At 39.0% G+C, this 18,202-nt stretch overlaps 1 protein-coding gene across 3 annotated transcripts in view; it reads right to left on the reverse strand.

Moving 5' to 3' along the window:
- WDFY4 (WDFY family member 4) overlaps window positions 1–18,202 on the reverse strand; it is a 124,845-nt gene that overhangs the window by 88,965 nt on the left and 17,678 nt on the right. For all 3 annotated transcript variants that reach the window (XM_048311655.1, XM_048311654.1, XM_048311656.1), the window contains exons 10-17: window positions 17,082–17,186; window positions 16,033–16,223; window positions 12,880–13,490; window positions 8,734–8,827; window positions 4,030–4,244; window positions 3,050–3,150; window positions 723–930; window positions 376–452 (exon numbers count right to left, since the gene is read on the reverse strand). In XM_048311655.1, the coding sequence (XP_048167612.1) occupies window positions 376–452; window positions 723–930; window positions 3,050–3,150; window positions 4,030–4,244; window positions 8,734–8,827; window positions 12,880–13,490; window positions 16,033–16,223; window positions 17,082–17,186 (1,602 nt within the window). The remainder of the gene's footprint in view (window positions 1–375; window positions 453–722; window positions 931–3,049; window positions 3,151–4,029; window positions 4,245–8,733; window positions 8,828–12,879; window positions 13,491–16,032; window positions 16,224–17,081; window positions 17,187–18,202) is intronic.

An 18,202-nucleotide genomic window follows, 5' to 3' on the forward strand; every position in this document is an offset into this window, starting at 1 on the left:
TCAGGAAGCAAAAGTACAGCCATTTCCCATTCCACCCAATAGAGCCTTTTGTTGTATAGAAAAATCCCTTTAAGTGACAGTTCCTATTCCTTCCATTGTCTGTTACCCTAAAATCTGGTGGCTCTTACTTGTTAAGTCTGTTTTCTTAGAAGCTTGCTTTAAAATTGTATTGCTAATATTAATTCATCACACTATGAATCTGTAGCCAGTGCTGCATTTTGCTGAGCAGTATAAGTTACACAGTTCAGAGCTGGTCTGGGGCAGAGAGACAGAAACGTTGAAACACACAACTTATTTCTTACAACTGTTGAATGCTTTCATTGGGGCTGAGAAGCTGGTGCTCCCAGCAAGCTGTAGGTGAGTCAAAGTTCTTACCCATGCCAGTCCCTCCTGAGACAGATTGGTCTGCACTGGATCCCATGACAGTGGCCAAGGTAGGGAGGTATAAACACCTACAAAAGCAAGCAAGCACCCATTCATCAGAAACAAAAATCATCCCTGAAGGCCACCAGGGACTTCTGGCATTGCAGAATCATGCTAGCAAGGCAGAGAGTAGGCTGTCAGCAGTAAGACAGCAACAAAATATGTTGGCAGCATTGCTGCAAGGAAAGCAGCCATAGGGTACATAGATTAAGATGAAGAGAGAAGTGAAAAGTTACTGTGTTCAGAGTAAGGGCTTGGAGACCCCAGAGCAGCTAAAATAAAAGCAACGGCAGCCATACCCATAGCCTTCCATGGACATGTCAAACTCCACAAACGATGGAGCTAAAGCCGTGCCGTGTAGCTGGAAGTTTCGAGGTGATGTCATGGAGATGAGACTCATGGCAGTCTGGAGTGCCAGGGCAGATCCTTTAGACAGCCAAGGAGAGGTCCTGATAGGTACAACTGTCTGAGGATCTGTTTTGCTGTCCACCACACGCTCTTCTGAACCTGAAAGATGAACACAGTGCCTAAACAGATCAATGTCTGCAAGTCTTTTTCCAGTCACAGGTATTGCCCATATTCTATTCATCACTGCTCAGAACAGCACTTCATGCTCTTGAAATAACACATCCTCAACAGCTTACAAAAATCCTCAGCAATTACAAAAAAATATTGCACTGAAGGCATTTCAAAATGGGAGGCTGGCAGAACAGCCATAGCCATATTTCAGCTATATTTTCTTCCCACACATCTTCAGGCAGCTTCAGAACTCACCCTACCAAAAATTGTTCCCAACCCATTGGTTCCATTTTCCTTATACACAGACCATTCAACTCTGCTGTAACACAATAGTTAAAAGAAACACGTGGGAGAGGATTTGAAGAATGACTGCAAAGAACTTAAGACCCAGATATGGATCATACTGTATCAGGTGTCTCAGGCATGAGAATAGTTTATATATTCACCATATATATATTATTTATTATATATTTTATATATATATATATTTTATATATATAATAATATTATATATATTATAATATATATAATATATATATATTATAATATATATTATAATATAATATATATGGTGAATAATTATATTCACCATATATATATTATTATTTATATATTCACCATATATACACACCAAATACTGCTATACTGTAGCCTCTCATCTATAAAATACATTATAGCAGAGAAAGGGCTGTGAGAAAAGAGACAACTCTTAAATAAAAAATTAAAATAATTTACTGAAAACAGAAAAATTGAAAAATTACAGAAATTAGAAAAATATAAAAATTTGGGATCCTATGGCTCAGTAGATGGTATGCCCCAGGAGCGCAGGGATCTGAGATCTTCTGGCTGGGTCAGCACTGGACCTCAGGTAGAGAAAAAGGACTTGCAGTGCTGGGCTGGCTTTTGGCAGGTCGAAAAGTCAGGAAAAAAATTATTAAAGGCTCCTTAATAGGAGTAAGGCTTTTAATGCCCAGCACTGATGTCCACCACAGCCAGCCGGCAGAGAACCCCTCAACTTTTGAGGCCTGTCTCATTGTTTTATAGTGCCTTTGCTCCGCCCACAGCCCGCCCCTTTGGTTTAAAGTGATTGGTGCTTTCCCTTTGACAGATCATCTCAGTCCACCAATAGCTCGTCGTTGTCAGAGGGGTGGTATCAGTTGAGATAAGGATGCTAAAATGCCCTCATTAAAATTCGGGTTGCCATGGAGCTTGCCTACAGGGTAAAGGCTATGGGGCTAAAAATAGCTGCTGGCTGTTAGAACTGGGGTTTTGGAGTTAGCCCTTGGACCAAAGTGCAAAGTAAAAACACCTAAAAAAAATATTAAAATACATCTAACACATCTTAAAACACTTGTAAAAGTATACAGTAAACACAGGAAAGATAACTTATGGTGTACAGGTGGTTTGAAGTTTGAAAAGGGAGCATCAGTTGGGGATTTTTAACTGGGGAATTTTTAACTGGGAATGGTGCAACTCTCTTAATAAACTACTCTGAACAATTGAAAACACTGATAATGGAACTTGATTTTTGTACCTGGGTGATGGGTTAATTTTAACATTCAATTTAAAAAATATTTAACTCAGAATTAATTAATTAAAGCACTTAATATGCAAAGACCAAGCACAATTAGGGATTTCATGTATGACAGGGCTCCTATGGAGAAGAGCCTATATAAGCAAGGCAGACTACTAGGATATCCTCGGGACTACAAAAAGCAGTGCTCTTTAGTCCCATCCTTATTCCATTCCTATCTATAAATCACAGGAAAAACATGCTGCAAACCAAGGAGACATTCCACTTCATTTGTAGAATATTATTTTTTTTATAGATCACTTCCATGTCTGATCCAGCAAAGCCTGAGTCTATACTCAGCATCTAACTTGAGCAAAGACATCACAATTTGATCTCTGCTGATCATTAGATCAGCTCCCAGTGTTGTTCAAGTACCACCCAATCTGGGCAATACCCAGTGAAAAACTTCCAGGCATACTCCACCTTCACTGTGACTATCTTGGAACAACCTACTCAACAGCAGTTTCCTGTCATTTCAGAGACATGCCTAACTCAGCCACTGTATCAGCAACAGACTGTTCATTGTGTGCTTACCTGCATTAGCTGACTCACTCCCCTGACACGAAAGGACGTTGGGCTTGTTTGCGCTGGGCCTGGAAGGTAGCAATGGAGAACCTCCCAACCACAGAAATTGCCTAACATGGAAAAAAAAATTAAGAAAGCAACTTAAAAAAAAGAAAATGAAGCCAGACACTTTGTAGTCACAGCAACCATGCAAATAGAGCTTAGATCTGGAGAACAACTTTTGTATTTAACAGCAAATTTTAAAGACATCCCAAACAGAACAAAAGAAATGCTTTCCATTGTAGCATCACAAATACTTAGTTTGCTTCACATTTCCTTTCAAGATTTTCCTGTTGAAAAAAAATCAAAGATTTCTTTTCTTCATCAATATTCTTGACTAGCTGTAATTATTCAGAAAGAAAAAAATCTATGGGTTGGGGGTTTTTATTGAGGTTTTTTATAGAAATCCTATTCTGTATTTGAGTGAAAGAAATACAATCTTCCAATGAATATTTAAATTTACCTGCACTCTGATACCTGCTAGGTACTGTAATGTCTAGCACTTGTTAGCATTAATGAAGAAAGTGCAACCTCAAACTAGAAAGAGCGACTGAGGAAGAAGACCATACTTTTTATTTCTGCATCTGTCATTGACATGGATCTGAGATACGAAAAAGTCATTTTTACTCTGCAGAAAACAGCTTCTCCATATGAATACCAGGAGAGAATAACCCTGGTTGTTTTGCAATTACTTAATTAGTTCATTAATAAATGGCTTTACAACCCCTGCAGAGATGATGCAGCAGAACACTACAGACTCATACCATCTTCAGGAGTCATTTAAGCATATATCCTGCAATCAGTGAGAAAGGAGGATTAAATGGGACTTGAAACAAAAGGCTGAGTCTTGCTGAATTAGAGCACTATGTGAAGCATTTAATTTTTATATAAACTTTGCAAAAAAATGGCACCACTAAAGCAAATTGGTTCCATTAGATACAATCTGATACCTTAACACATGTGGCTCAATAGCCTGTGATGCGAGCTTCTCAAACACTCTGGTGAGGGGCAGATGCAGGGGATGGCTGTCATTGCAGAAAGCATCTTGACAGGAGGTTATGATGGTGCTCAGCAGGCCAGATTCACACATCACCTGACGACTCTTCTCTGACTTCACCAGGGACTGGATATGATCAACCAGAGCACACTGGATTTCCTGGGAAAGCTGAAATGGACACAGAAGTAAAGTCAGAGGGCTGGAACTAAACTGTATATGGTAACTGATTTATTTTATTTTAATTTGGTTTTCAGTTGTCAAATCCCTGAGTGTAAACATCTGAAGCCCCTAAGGCAAGAGGCTCAAGCAGAACTGCATGGCTGTTCTATCAAGCTCTGCACTTAAACAGTGTGCATATACTCATCCAAGCAGCTGCTTGGCCAACCACAACTCAGCTTTCCTGCCTCGACACTATGGTGGTGAAGGAAGAGAGCAATCAGCTGTCATTCACAAACAAGGGATCACCACCAAGGGCAGGTTATTAGGCATAAGCTCCAAGACCAAACAGGAATTCAGAATATATTTAACATTGAGCCTGTGGAGAGCCATATTGACATGATCTACTCTTCATTCTAAAACCCTGCTCTTAAACAAAACTGTATCAAGCAATGTCATGAAACAATCTTAAACACTTCTCTATATGTTTTCCTGAATTGACGCTTTACTTTATTATTGCTTCTTACTGATCTTAAAGTCTCTCAATTCTCATAAATTATTTTTAGAGCAATTTGTTCCCATTCGGGAATGAATTGTACTCCATTGACCTAACTAGACTTCATGTAAAAGTAACTGGATAATATATTTAAACACAAATCTTACAAAGATTAATTATTCCCTATTTCCAAGAGCTTTCAAGCTTTCTCATATGCTCTTCTAGGAAATAGATATGCAAACTTTTAAACAAGAGGACAACAATGGTGACAGAAATGCAAATGAAGGCAATGGGATTTGATTTTATAACATGAATGAGAAGTAACTGGATTCAGAATAAGCTTATTAAGTGTAAAGAGGAATTGAGCTCTTTTTCATTCAACCAGACAAAGCCAATACAGAACAATTTCAAAGCCCACAAGCAATTTGTTTTCAAAGCATCCCCAACACTTAGAAGATAATACAGCCATTGCAACATACATACTGTTTTTGCAAACTCAATTACCATTTTTCATATCTGAAGGGTGAGTTCTTTGGATAACATTTTCTTCTCTCTGAAGGACTATTTATTGCCAGGGACATAAATTTCACTATGCATCGCATTACATATAAAAATCATCCACCAGACTAAACTACACTATTACAAAGTCTCACAACTTTATAAATATTTTAATTAATATTTTACTCCATTTCTGACTATATGTAGGAAAGTATGTGTAAATACCACTAAACAAAGATTGACATAGGTCTTGACTAAGTGAAGCAACTAGTTTACTCCAAAATAAATCCAATAAAAGCGTAATGGTGTACAAAAAAATTGATTGTTTTCATTAGCCTAGCAGCTCTGTCAATACCAATATTGCCTTGTTTTGAATAAAATGTGCTGTTTTCAGGGATATTTGTTCCAGTAAAATGAGATTTTAGTGGAAATATTAAAGGTGGCCAGGAAACCATGCTGTGTGTTTCTGTATGCATGGATTGATTTTCCTAACACTTATTACTTGCACTGTGAATCAGGATATTGAAGGTGCAGTTAGAATGTAGCTGAGCTCTGCCTCAGATTAGTCTTAAGGGCAAAATGTCACCTAGCAATTTGCCCAATCTGCTTAAGTAGTACCCAGATTTTTTCTCCTTAGAGCCTATAGTTTCAAAACTTGGTAGCTAAATTTAACTCACTACTATTCATCTTCAAGGTTATATTCAAGATAAGCAAAAATTATGAACTTTTGTCGCTGTGCATTCACTTCAAAAGGACGCAATTTCCTTAGATTTAAGAACAATATAGCAATAATTATGTGTGCAAAATACTTGAAAAATGTTACCTTGTTAACATCTACAAGGAAGAACAAGTCATTTAGCCTACATTTAAAACAGGGATAAGGGTCTTTTTAAAAGGTGCAAAATCCTTATTGATGGACAATGTTTTACTTTCACAACAGTGACTGTGACAGCAGTTCATCATACAAGAGGCATGGATGAAAACAAAAAGGAAAAATCCAGCTGTGTAAGCAATAATATCATTTAGCAAAAGTATAGATAATTTACATGATGAATTGTGAGAGGATTTATTTTTTGTCCGTATTCACAAGAAACCTACCAGGATGATGAGACAGAACTGAGTAATTCTTTTATTCTCTTCTCAAAAGTTCTTTCCTTTCCTTTACTCAGCCTTGTCAGATACAGGCAATCTCAGTATCTGACATTACAAATGGGAAAGATCTGTCATGACACTCTGGAATCTTAAAATTCCAGTCAAGGATGAGATGTGTCTGAGAGGTAACTTCTTTCTTTTTAAGGTAGAATAAACTCTGTGAATATCCTGGGCCACATATCTAAAGTGGATGCTAATATGTCTCAATTTACTAGGTGTTTGAAATGTGTCCAATGCTGTCTTTCATCACTAAATAGACAACATATTAATAAAAGGAAAATCGATCTTATATTTGGTCAAACAACATGGAAACTGGTTTAGTTCCAGTCATAGGCATGAACATGAGCAATATCCTCTAAATACAGTTTACTGACTCAAAACTCTTGGTCAGTTTTAAAGTTTTAAGCAAGTTTTTGTACCCATGACATTCAAATGATTTTTTTATCATACCTAGCAATGGTAGGAATATACATCCACAAATCTATTCTCCTCAGCTTTTAACTTTCATTACAGAAAGTATAAGAAATGGCTGAAGTGCAAAATCACCTGTTTTACTATCTGCTACTGGGTTTTCTATGCTGACAGGCTTAACACTGCTTCAGCTCATCATTTCTTGGGTCTGACAAAGGTCAGTGAGAGGTTGCAAAATTGGCAGGATATTGATATTATTTCTGAGGGTCAGAATCAAAAGTACATTAATTTTACTGAGTTCCATTAATGTTTCTGTAAAAGCAGTGCTTTCTCATTGCCAATTCTGTGAAAGCAAAGGAATCGCACGTGATCTGAACTGATTCTAAAGATTTTTCCAGGTTACTCCTGGACACTCAGGCCTAAAGTATCTATCACAGCGCTAAAAGAAGCAGAAAGAGAAGAGTTATTTTCTCTTCTTCTCCATATTTGCTCCTAAAAAATGTATTATTTAATTCAGTCTTAAATTCAGAGCAAGAAACGCCTTAAAACTTTTTAATGAATGTCTGAGATACAGCCACAAAGCCATTATTTCATCTCTCATCCAGCTGTCAAACACTGTGGCGCTAGAAAAAAAAAATAGTACACTGTTTTGGACAGGATATATCTACCCAAAGAGCAATTCCTTCAGTTATTTTCCTTCTACCAAGTAACTCCCCCTCACTAGCCACTGAGGTTAAACCTTTTGCATCACATCTTACCAGAATCCTGTGCTCCAGGTAGAATCTCCTTGCACAAGGATTCATGCAGTGGTTTACGTTATGATTAACAGTATTAAAGTCCAGACTTTTATGTCTCTACCTGGCAGCATCAGTGAGCTTCCCAAGCTCTGAAATATTCTATCCCTTCTCTCAATGATTTTTTCAATAGAAATAGTCAGGAAAATTCTATTTTTCCTGTATCCTTTTTGTGGGTTATTTTATGAGAACTCTTTAAGACATTTGTTAACTCCTAGCCAGGGTTTGACTCAGGACCTTGCATAATAGTGGTCCTGTTTTACCTGAGGCAATCATATTCATAACAGCAATACTAAACAAACACTACCAGTAATAATTTCTTACTGACTAAGAAAGGAGTGAGAGAAAAAAAGAAAATATGAGCATAATTAAATACATAACTGAAATTGCTGGAATTTGTGCTCTAGTCCTTCATACTTTTAAGAACACTGCCATCTACTGAGGGTCTCAGAGGCTCTCTCTCTTGCAGAGCTCAACTCTAATTTCTTGATGACACTCTCATCCAATTAACGATTCTACTTGTTTTTCAGAAATTAATTACTGTAATTAACAAAATTTCACTAGCTGATGGCTTGATTCCAATAAACAGAGCTGGAAATTGCCAGCAGCTATTTGCCCCTTTCATAGCTCTGGATGAATAACCTGGTTTTATTTCAGGCCCTCCATATGTACTTGACTGCATTCAAGTATTTTGGACCAAATAGCCAATACAATATAGGAAATATCTTTATTCAGAGTGGGTGTATATATATATATAGAAAGATACAAGAAAAATACATTCTAAGCTGCATTAAAAGTTTATGGAACATTAGGTCCAAAGAGCCAGACTTTTCTGGTTGCTAGGGCTGTTAGCAATACTTTAGACAATTTTCAAGGCACTTCTACATTATGCCTTTGGAATAAGTATTCTGGGACCAAAGTCCATGTACTGCATCAGGCAAGTATAGAAATGCTTAGGCAAACTGACAGCCAAGAGTCTTTGTTGTTCTCACATCTGTTGACTCAGTGAAGTTTGTGCTGTTCCTCCTGACAGTGTTTTAGGTAAATTTTAGAACTACCACATTTGCAAAGAGTAAGCAATTCCTGGAAAAGAAGCTACAGAGAAGTAGAAGACACTGTTTAGATGGCATTTCGATATGTTCAGACTCACCTGAGCATGTCCTTCATTGTACAGTTTTGGCAGCAACCTCACCATGACACAGACAGCACCTGGATGTACAATGGTGCAGTCTCTCATTTCCAACCTGCAGTGAAAAGACACATCCTAATTATCATTAAGAACAGCAAAGAGAGTCTAAAAGTGCTCCAGCAGAGCACAGCATTAAATCCTCCTAGCAGCAACCAGGCTCAGCATTGGAAACTAAGCAAATAATACAAATGACCCAGAACAACTGGAAGCCTCCTTCAAGTAACAAAGACAGGACATCACCTGCTCATCCCAGGGATCTGCACATTCAAAGATGTGCAGCAGCCTCTTTAAACAAACTTTGCTTTTGAAGGTATTTTCAGAACAGAAAATAGACAACCAGAGGAATCACTGATGCATCAGTCCACAACCAGTGTTATCCTTTTATTTTCTAGGAGTTTATAACTTCAGTTATACAGTAACTTCAGTACTTTAAAACATAATAGAACTAAGCAAAGGTGAGACAGTCTTGATAAAATCAGTATGTCACCCTCCCCTTCCAACACCAAAATTTGCCTAAAGTAGTAAACTAAAGTTGAATACCTGCTTTCCCACCAGTTTTCATTTTTGCCACTTACGACCTTTTTATGTTCAGGCACAGGAAGGAACTGAGGAATCAGAGACATCACAGAGAAGATCTGCTTATGCCATGATGCAGGTTAGAGGTCCAATATATCTCAAAGATGAACCCACAGCATAGCAGAAACTCTAGTTTAGGCACTACAGGCTTGTCCTGTTCAGAGTATCATCAGCATTTCTGGGTGCACCTCTGAACTGGAGTTGTGATGTACACTGTCAGAAACATCTGTCTGAAGCAGATCTCACAGCAAAAGCAAGGGCAACATTTAATGGCTGTAATTAGACTGACAAAATAAAGCACAATATGTTTTATGGACTTTATAAAACACAAGGTACAAGTATAAGAGTAAGCGTAAAAAAAAAAGTTTTACAAGGGATGTAAAGGAGGATAAAAAGGCTTCAATTAAACATGTTTGTTAGCCACTCCCAAAATGGCTCATCTGATACAGCAGAACAGGGAGTAATGTGTAGCACACTGCCACACAGTGACAAATAATTCTTACTGCATCCTCAAGAAAGACAATTTCAAATAAATTGCTTGTTTGCAGTATTTTCTGTGCAGTAAGCCAAAATCAGGTCTGGTATAAAAAGTTGTTGCAGCAGTGGTTTCAGTGTGGATACATAAACCTCTGCTTGACATGAATGTGGGCACGTTTTTAAATGTCAACAAAAAAAGTACACCAAAAATATGCTCTACTTACATTTCCCTGAGAAAACCCACACCATTTTAAAAGAGAAAAATCCAGGCTCACTAAAATCAATAGGAGCAAAATTATGGCTGGAAACAAACTTGGTGTGCTGGTCAATGCCCAGGTGAACATAAGCAAGAGTGTGCCCAGGTGGCCAACAAGGCCAATGGCATCCTGGCCTGTATCAGCAATAGTGTGGCCAGCAGGACCAGGGAAGTGATCATCCCCCTGTATTTGGCACTGGTGAGGCCCCATTCTGGGCCCCTCACTACAAGGACATTGGGGTGCTGGAGTGTGTGCAGAGAAGGGCCACAAGGCTCATGAAGGGTTTCTAAGAACATTACACAAGCCTTATCTCCAGCCTTCTCTGTGATTTTCTATGAGTTTCTCATTTTATGGCCTGTCTTAGTACAAAAGCTGTCTTCCTGTACCAACTCCTCCCCTCTGCAAATACCCCATGTCTCACACTCCTGCCCCAGGGCTATCCAGTCAGCCCTGTGATTCCACTCCATCTATCTCACCAGTATCATGCTGTGAATCACAGATCTGCTCTGCACTAGCGCTACTTAAAAATAAGACAGATGAGAGGGTTTGGGGACAAAATGAGATGTCACAAAGAACCTGAAGAGCCATTAGCACAGTTGAGTTGTCTGTGGTAACAGCAGCTGCAGCAGCCACGATGCTTGGGTGGGCACAAAGAAGGGCTTCCCTCCCAAAGAGATCAGCCTCAGTTAACACAGCTTGCAGCAAGCTATGTCTAATCACCAGGAACAAAAGGAAAACCAGAGACCTCATCTGTCACAAAAGGTGTTCCAAACATTACTGCAGGAGCAGGAACACAGAGGGCTGGTTTTGAGATGGGAATGACAGGATCAATTCCCCTGTGTCCCAGAAGCTTGCAGCATCATTGACCACAGGACAGTGGAAGGGGCTACAATATTATCCAGCATTAAAATGTTAACTTTCTTATATATTAGTCACAGGCTCCTGCAGGGTCACCTCCCTTCCCTGCCTCTTTGGGAATGTTAAATATATGTTGCAAGATGGGGCATCACAGGCCACCTACACTGACTGCATTCAAGTTCCTCCTTTCAAGCTGCATAGCTGCTGCCTAAAACCTTTTCAAGGGGAAGTGTGAGTGTGGAGTACAGCTAAGAGGAAGCTGCATCAGGGGAACAACAGGCTTGCAGAAACTATGGGATTTTTTATTTTCATAAAATTTACTGCTGGAAAAGGATACAGGCTCTATGGCTTGAAGATTGTCAGCTCTCCAGCACATGTTCCTCTTTTGTGTTTGCATACATTTGTCGTGGACAGTCTCCAACCACCCCTAACTAATCTGGCTTCCTTTTATGCCTTCACATCCCATAACCAAGACAAACAGTCCCAAATCAGACAGTGAGAACTGAAAGGGTCCCAGTTTACAGGATTAATTTCTCCACAAGTGGTATTCAATTACTGTACAGCATCACATCTCAGCAGGCAAAACAACACAAGGACATAGGAAGCCTTGCTCATTTCGGACCTAGTGACTTCAGAAGGACAATCAGAAGACAGAGCCACACTGCTCCCAGCATTGCCCCGACCTACTCTCTCTCCCTTACCATCCCGGGCCTCCCTTATATGCATACTTAAGCAACAGACAGTCTACTTCCTGTAACTACCACCATCTATATACTCTTTGCATATGGACCCAAGTTCTCCCAAATCAGGCTAGGAATATCTGCTTGGAAAAGAGCATTCATTCCTCCCAAGCTACCAAGTCCTCTCCCCAGCACTGAGTATCTAACCAGAAACTTCCAGTGTAATTTAAAGAGTGGTGACAGGGAGCAAACGCCTCCATGACTACTTTAAAATCTGCTGCACAAGGAACAAAGAAATCCACCACAAGTTTTTCTACTTTCTTCAAACAAGTTTAAATATAACCAGAAATGCTTATTCAGCCTGCCTCAGTACTGAGGGAAAAAGAGTTCTGCTGACTTCAGTGACTGCTGCTACAAGTGGCAGACGTCATGTCTTGGTCTTTAACTTGGAAGATGACTTTGCAATAATCTACAGTAAGGGTTGAAGAAGTCTCACACTTATCAGTTTAGCCTTTTTAAGCAAAACTTCAACCAGAAACATAAATTTGGTAAAAGGACTGAGAGATTCAAGATAAAGCTACAGACAAGTGATGGGACAGAAGATCTCATTAGTTACAAAATGCAGGTTATTCAGAACTGATTCACAGCTGACAGCAATGCTGATTTCTGGTATAGTCTTCCCTTCCTACAAAGGATATATATTTTGATATAAACCTTCATTCAATGAGGCAGGCAGCATGACTGTCCCTTTTCCAATTTTCTCTGTTTCAGCATGAATGAGTGTGTCTGCACACATATGCTTGGACACAGATGCATGAGAGAGCATTTAAAATAGCTTAGAGTAATTTTTATTTTTAATGTATTGAGTGACTGGAAGCAGCTTTCCACATAATTGAAAAAGTCAAAATTGATTGGGGCAGGTTCAAGCAGTGAACTTAAAGCACAAGCTTTAAGTCCCAGCAACCTTGTTCTTCGACTCCATTCCTGCTCCCACATTTCAGGTGTCAGAATCTCCAACATAAACTCTGCAGCTCTTGGGGCTGTGTGTCCCACTGCTGCACTAAATCCTTATGCCCCACTTCTACCATCATTTACCTTTCCAAAAGCATAGATTTCTGTTGCCTGGAGGCCTGGGACTTGGGACAGAACTGATTTGTTAGCTCTTGGCAGGTTGTATCACACCTTACCTCAGTATACTACCATATAAAATGCACATACCAGTCTTAGTACTATATTTTCTGTAGTAAATAAAAGCTTACTTCTCTTCAGGGTTTCCCCACAGCATATAGGTAGAGGCAGGTAATTTGTTGCCTGGTCTTTTGAAAACAACAGGATGCTCTTCTTGAGCTTGGGGTGCCTCCTGATCATCTCTTGATTCTTCTCCCATCTCTGGCTTCCTCTCCTTAAAATAGCTTTCCTGGTGGAGGGTTCCTTTGACCATACGATCAAGAAAATTCAGAATCCAAATGCTGTTCTTTAGCCACGCTGGGAAAGGTTCTGAAGAACAGAAAACTGCATCCAAGAATTCTGCAAATGTCCTTTTCTTCTCAAGGCTCACAGGAATTTGCCTTCCCTCTCGTGTCCAGAAGCATCCAAGTGATCCGAGATCCTCTGCCATCTTTTCAAAGAGACCATTCCTCTGGAAGAAGTTGCTGTTGACAGGGTCTAGGTGCAGGGCTGCAGTTATCCCCTGAAGTGTGTAGAAAACAAGCTCCAATATACAATTCTGTCCAACTGCTGTCCACTGCCCAGATGGAGGGTCCTGCAACGCACCTTCTATGTCTGAGAGGAGGGACAGGAGCCCATTGAATCCACTGCAGGTTCTGAAAGCTGAATGGCTCTTGGGACTCTCCAATATCCTCAAGAGTGACTACAAACATTGGGAAGAAAGGAAACAAAAGAAGCACTTAAATCAAAGGACAAAGAGGCTTTAGAATATTTTAAAATTCCAAGTTTGCACTGAAATTCTTTCACTGAAATTTCACTCTTTGGTGGGGGGGGGAGGGGGGAGGGGAAGGTGGTCAAAATAAATGTCATCACTGCACAACTTCTCTTCCTCCCTTCCCCCACAGACCCAATGAATCATACAACCAAGATTTGGAAGCACCCTTAGGAGCAGCTAAAGCAGTCAGCCTGACAGGTGGGGAACAGTGCTCACAGGAAGAAGCAAAGGAATCAAATTTCCTGCATTACATATCCTAGTCAGTTTGGCCAGAGGTAGTTTCATATCTTTGGCTGTTCTTTTATCAGTCTTCTCAGACTCTCTCAAGAAACCTGCCTTTGCCCTAAATAAATGGAAGTAAAGATTAAATGTAAATACCCTCATATAGAAACTGGCAGGAAGGCACAGCTCTCTACAGACAAGTCTTCCTGCAGCCCTGAATGCACGTGAGAACCCACACTAGACTTTTGCTCAAATGACTGAGAAGGACCTTTCCAAAAACCAGTGACTCAGGATGGCACAAAGAATATTTTAAGCAGCAGGCTCTCCTCATTAAGAAAGACGAGAATACCTTTTCTCAGCTGAGGTATTTTTAAAGTTTGCACAATACTTTAGAGGAAAAAAGCCATAAAAAGTAAGATCTCAAGACAATGAAGTCATTAGATTTTATCTAACCTCAAAAGGCTTAAAGCAGGTTATAACTGAATGCCACTTGACAGTATTACACATGCGTAAAACCAACTTAAATAATTTGCCAATTTTGAATGCTATGGGCTTGCCATTTTAAAACAAATCTTGAAAAGTTATTAAGAGCTGTGGAAGTAAAATTGATGAGAAAAAGGAGCTTGCAAGGAAACTGTCTACTGCATTTGAATATAATTGATCCCAAGCTTTTCAGGTGTCGCACAATTAATTTTGTACAGGGAGTTTTCAAATTTGATACTGTACCTTTGCACATTGGAAAGGGTTAATTTTACATATAGACCTTCCCAAGAGATATCCAATGGAAGAGCTTTACTTCACAACCTCCTTAAGAGGAACAGTTTCTAAGAGAAATACATCTGCCTGTAACAGGATCTAGGACTGTGAGAAAGGGTTGCCAGAACTGAAGGGGTAGGGGGAACTCTATTACTGTCATTCAGTTTTGTATGATAATGTATCAAACCAGGCAGAGACTTCTGAACAGGGAGTAAATTTAATAACTTAGAGTTGAAGTTACCAGGATGGCTTTAACACATTCCAGAGAAGGTCAACAGTAAACACATTTCCTCCAGCTTTAACTCAGTTAGAATTTAATCGCCTATGAGTTAATATTCCTCTGTCTTGAATCTATAAAACTGATGTCTGCTGGAAACCCCCTAACTCAGTTACTGCTAACAGAATTTATTTCGCACATTCCATTATTTGTTATTCCTCATAATTGTCCACGAGTCACACTGGAATACAGCAGTGCTAATTGCATTTGGGCTCAGGCTTTAACAGCTAAATATACATTAGCAAATCAATCTGAATTTGTGTGTAACACAATCACAGTCCCAATGGATAAACAAAATAAATTCATTTGCTTACATTATGCTTTAATACAGTTATCATTTGTCAAAATTAGACACTGAAGTTGCATTTATTTTCATATTAGTTTGGACACCATACTCAACTTTTCCACAGGTATTGTTAAAGTTTACTGTTTCAAATTGTCAAATGAAAGCTATAAACTTTGTTCTTTAATTTTTTTTTAAGTAATATGGTTCTTTTATCACAGAAGCAGTTGCTATATTGTACAGAAAAGTTAATTCCATTCCCACTTGACAGAGAAGGTAGAATGAAATTTTAAAATCAGTGCTTACAACACTGCTGCTTTTCAACTGGATGCCTATGACCTAAACCAAAATAAAGCACAGCGATTCTTTCCTCTGTTTCATTGTTTAGGGATCAGACACTCTGGGGTCAATAGAGGCTATGACTAGTTCTAATTTCTTTCTCCAAGCATTCATACAGTTCTTCCTTTCCATTGCCTCATCTCTTTTTACATGATACTAGTGTTTGTGAGAAATGACAAAATTAAGGACAGCAAAGTTTCAACCATGGAAACTTATCAGAATGAAGCTGTTCATCTCATGCCTACCCTGGCTCTTCCAATCTCACTCCTTCACATCTGACATCCTCTCTCCACATATCCACTTTCATTCTCATTTGTTTCTCCTTTCTCTGTCACATTACACAGAACTGTTCATACAATTGTGCCTTTAGCATTTCCATTTCTCCCTCCTGCATTACTATTTAAGTCTTCAAAATACTTTGTAATCTGATACTGAGTGAAGGTATTGACCACACATGCATTGCTAAAAATCAAAGTGCTCAAGTTACCATAATCCAGAGCTTGCCTATGGCTCTTTTTTCCTCTGCTCTTGCCATCTTGAAAAAAAGAGAGTTCCCGAGAAAACAATGCCCAAGTGATAGCCACATTAATTACCTTCAGCAGATCTAGTTTCAGATGCAGTTCCCATTGAGTGGAAGAACAGAGGGCCCCAATAATAATGCTCATATATTCTTCATAATTGATGACTGATAGCTGCTCCAGGATGCTGAGAGTAGCACTCCTGTAGCACTCATCATCCAAAAATATCTTGATATATGGCACCATTCCATAGTCCTTCAGAACAACTAGGGACAAATATATTATCATTTGTTAGTTAAACTATCCTTTGCTCATAGTTTTTACAGGCAGATTTTCAGTGTTGGTGTGAAGTGCCACATTTCTACAAATACAGCAGGACAGGTAAGGAGAGCAGCTGGTTAAGCTAAAGATGACACAAACTGAATGGCACAAGAACAACTAGGGATAAAATGACTGGGTGTCCATGGTTTCTAATCATCAGAGATGACAGCTTCCCAATACAATAATGAATGAAAAGGAAAAGACACCTTAGTTTTCAGCTTAAGCATCTTTTTCATTTAGGAAGGGAACTTTTTGATGGTTTCTGAAAAGACCTTTACACTGTGCAAGATACTACAAACATGATGATTCTAGGATTTCAGAGTTAATTGAGTGGATTCCAGTATTCACTAGAGTTCACTCCTGTACTATGTTCCACAAGATTCCCTACACACAGACTTCCTAGGTATAACAGTAATATAAGAGTGTTACTCAGCATGCACCTGATCCAATCAAGATTTCAAGTAACAGAAATGATGGAAGAAAATCTGGATGAACAAACAATACACAAGAGTCAAGTACACACACATTTTTTCCAGAAGCTAAGTTTGTACATCCTATATAAACACTTCAGGAGTATGCACATGGATCAAGGAAACAAGTGGACTGGGACAAAGCTCATTATGCAGGATGAGAATACCTTTGTCACATTTCTTCCTAGTGTAACACAGTTATCCCTACACTTTAGCTTTTGTCCTCCATTTTTGACTGAAGCACCAAAGTCAGAAAATATTTTGGTGCTCCTTAAAACCATGGCCACCTACCACCAAATATCACGAAGGTAATGCAGTCATATGTTTCCTTACCCGTGTTCCTCACAGACCTCGCTGTAAGGGCAGCCACCATCTTCAGCATCACAACATTTAATTCCTTCTCAGTGCCTTCTTTCAGACCAGGCAGGTGAGTTCCAGCTGTCAGTATGTTAAAAGTAATATTACAATATACAAGAAATGGGCAACTGTAGCTAAAATATATTTAGCCAAAATGGAAAAACAGTTCTCCAGCAAATTCTAGCTTCTCTCAAGTATTACTTACTGGCTACTTGAAACCTAAAAACAAGCAACAAAATGCAGACATGTCATTGCCTATTTGTCAGGGTCTAGTCTGGTTTTGGGAAACACAGGTCTGATTCTTGCTCTGCAGCCCATATCTCCTTCATAACTACAGGCAGTACTGCTAATAGGAGTGTTTTCACTTCCCAGATGGTGTAGATTTACCTGTCTAGTGGTATCTAGTAGGAACACAGATAAACAAAAGAACAGGATAGATTATGAGCTATGAAGTGGTAAAATATTATAGCAACAGAGAGACATTAAATACCTAAAAGCCAAGAGCAGAAATATCCTGCATGTTCAAAGGCAAACAGGATCAGACAGCGTATGGTAAGTTATTTTAAGATCTAAAAGTCAAGAGTTTCCAGGCTAAATTTCTGGAAACCAAGAGAGGGAAGTAGCAATAATTTCTTCTCACTTGTCCCTCTTCACCTATGTGTCTAAATTTACAAATTATATAGCCATTCAATCACTCATTCTGTAAAATTTTTATCACCACACTATCTAAAGCAGTGAAATAAATGCAAAGACAGAAGAAAGACCCTATGCACCAGCTCATAATCAGAAGACAAGTTTCCAAGAACCTTGGTATTTATCTTGACAATCCTTATCTAAGCATTCTTGTGCAAAATCCTGGTTCTCTGATATCGAGAACCCAAATCTAAGTGTCCTTGCAGTTGATGGATGTCTGCACTCTAGAATTTCTGTTGTAATTCATATTCCTTCTGTTGTGTATAAATAATTCAAGTATGCTTACTGCATCAGAAGTTATTCCTAGTACCTTGTGTCTCTCCTCCTTCAATAAATGACTCTTGCACTGAAATTTAAAGGCATTTCCCAACTCATATAGCACAGAAAACACTATGATGCCTTTT

The sequence above is a fragment of the Corvus hawaiiensis genome, chromosome 8 (genome assembly GCF_020740725.1).
Source record: "Corvus hawaiiensis isolate bCorHaw1 chromosome 8, bCorHaw1.pri.cur, whole genome shotgun sequence".
In the NCBI taxonomy this organism is placed as follows: domain Eukaryota; kingdom Metazoa; phylum Chordata; class Aves; order Passeriformes; family Corvidae; genus Corvus; species Corvus hawaiiensis.